The sequence below is a fragment of the Formica exsecta genome, unplaced genomic scaffold, assembly GCF_003651465.1.
Source record: "Formica exsecta isolate Colony F162 unplaced genomic scaffold, ASM365146v1 scaffold659, whole genome shotgun sequence".
In the NCBI taxonomy this organism is placed as follows: Eukaryota; Metazoa; Arthropoda; class Insecta; order Hymenoptera; family Formicidae; genus Formica; species Formica exsecta.
In genome coordinates, this window is record NW_021853421.1 from 379,801 (window position 1) to 382,236 (window position 2,436).

Genomic DNA, 2,436 nt, shown 5'->3' on the forward strand with positions numbered 1-2,436 from the left:
TTTTTATATTTAAATAGAAATTGAAAAATTTCGCAATAAAAAAAAAATGTTAGAGAATCAAATTTAGTTTATCTAATAATTTATTACTGAGATTTTATTTATTCTTATTTGTAGTACTTTAAACCATTTGTATATTTCTTACACACATTTTATCAATGTATTTGCTATTGCATACATATCTGTGAATATTGCAATCTTATTTATTTTATATATTTTTTTATTGTGGTATATGTTTTATACATTTACTGCATTTGATTACACTGACTACAAAATAATAAAATTAAAATTAAAATTAATCAGTTTTCACTAACAATGAGATGAGAAAAAAGGACATGGCATCATAATATTTTTATTAGCTCTTCGAGAAATAATATTCAATTTTTTTTAACCAAATAAATTACTTAATTTAGTAAATTCTGCGAGAAAATTATATATAATACCACGCACATAAAATTCTTATTTATTTTTATTAATATATCGAAAAAAAAGAAACAAATAGAATATTATAAATAGAATAGGTTGTAAAATTGTATCTTTTGTTAAGGTCAGTATATAAATGTTTTGACCTATTCACTTGAGCGTTTTCTCTTTTCCTTTTTGTTAACTTGATTTTTTAAGATATATAATTCAATATAAAATCAATATATAATTGATTTTTATAATATTTACATCAATTCTTATATTTTATATAATACGATATGATATAATACACAATATAATATGTAATTTATACATGTATAATTTTTTGAGAAAACTACAAATTTGTGTATATTTTTTGTATATTTTGTATATTTTTGTATATTGCATATTTTATACGTACAATTTATTACGATCAAAACTTTTTTATTCAAATAGAAATCATAGGAAACAGATGGGAATTGTAGATGAAAAGAAATTATAATGTTCCATTCTTCAATTATTAAATAAGAAAATAATCTGTTATTTTTTATTATTACATATTTTAATTTTGCATTTATAGAAATAGTACATATTGTTATTTCTTAAAACTTTCCAAATAAAATGTTTCTCTAAATCAATGGAGAGATCAATCAAATTAACTTTATATATATTATACACATATTATATACAACTTTAATATAATTATGTATATTGTATATTATACAATATCACATAACTTTAAATTTATAAGCTCTATGAAATCGATAAGCCCAGCAATGAAACCTCTCCTTCATCTCCTGAAATTTATAAGTTTTACGAAATCGATAAGTTCCGCAACGAAACCTTTCCTGCATCTCCAATGCTGAAGAAACTTCTTTCCGGATTTTCGACAGGATTTTTGAACATATCGTTAACGAACCGCTGCAAACTTATTCTCGACAGGTGTATGCTGCGGATGGGATGCCACAAATGATTTGCAACATGTGCCGCTGGAATCTGGATCGCTCTTACAAATTCAAACTGCAATGTAAAAAGGCTGATGAAGCGCTACGGGACTACCCTCTGTCCGGGGTATTGCCTAGACCCTTCCCGCCTATCCCCAACGACCCACCGATAGAGACCGGCAGCAAGAGACCCGCCGAATCTAGATTGCAACATGACAGCGCTAAAAAGCTACGCTCTGATAGCGAGAACCAGAGAGATCCCCGAGAGAGACGCGAGACGAGAGAAAGAGAAAGAGAAAGGGAAAGAGCTTGTTTACCTTATAATTCTTCCTGAAGGAATTAGAATATTAATTTTTAAAAAATTGAAACATTTTTCCAATAATATATAATTTCGCGTTTATATGTTTTTCCGAATAATTCTCTTCTCTATCTTCATATGATAAAAGATTGAACGAAACGAGAAATCGACGCGAGCGAGGAGAAAGGCTCTTGTTTCGTTCTGTAAGAAAATAAGAATGTTTCATGCGCTGTTCTGTGATAGAACGCATCTCACTTCACCTTGACATTCCAGGATTCTAATATCAGCGGGCACCCGGTCACCGGTCTCCAACAGGACGATGTCCCCGACCACCAGCTCGATCACCGGCAACTCCTTTCTCTCGCCATCCCACAGGACCTTGGCCCATTGTGGTAGCATTTGCAGAAACGAGTCCATGATGCGCGAGCTCTTGGAATCCTGATAGTAACTGAACATGCCGGTAACCAGGATCAGCAGGATCAGGACTAGACCGAGCCAGAGATGATACTTGGACGCCTCGCCGTAAGTTTTCAATTCTAGAAAATAGTTACCGAAGCATAAAATTGCACTCACCTTAAAAATTTGTCACATTTTGATGAACCTTTCAAAGACTTTCTTAAGACATATTTAACTTTTACACAAATAAGATTTTTACAAAGTGAAGAAATATATAATAACAATGGAAAAGGAAATACAAAAGTTGATATATAAACAATTATCTTTAACATATAATAGTTATTATATATATAATATTATTATTATATTAATATATATAATAATATATATTATAGTCGT

General features: G+C 29.8%; 2 protein-coding genes across 2 annotated transcripts in view; one reads left to right on the forward strand and one right to left on the reverse strand.

Annotated features, from left to right (window-relative positions):
• LOC115242877 (sodium/potassium-transporting ATPase subunit alpha-like) overlaps positions 1-148 on the reverse strand; it is a 15,834-nt gene extending 15,686 nt beyond the window's left edge. Inside the window, 1 exon segment of the mRNA XM_029819457.1 lies at positions 143-148. Within this exon segment, the coding sequence (XP_029675317.1) occupies positions 143-148 (6 nt within the window).
• A 1,006-nt stretch (positions 149-1,154) lies between these two features.
• The window catches only part of LOC115242878, a 10,336-nt gene continuing 9,054 nt past the window's right edge, over positions 1,155-2,436 (forward strand). Inside the window, exons 1-2 of the mRNA XM_029819458.1 lie at positions 1,155-1,167; positions 1,229-1,650. Of these exons, the coding sequence (XP_029675318.1) occupies positions 1,155-1,167; positions 1,229-1,650 (435 nt within the window). The remainder of the gene's footprint in view (positions 1,168-1,228; positions 1,651-2,436) is intronic.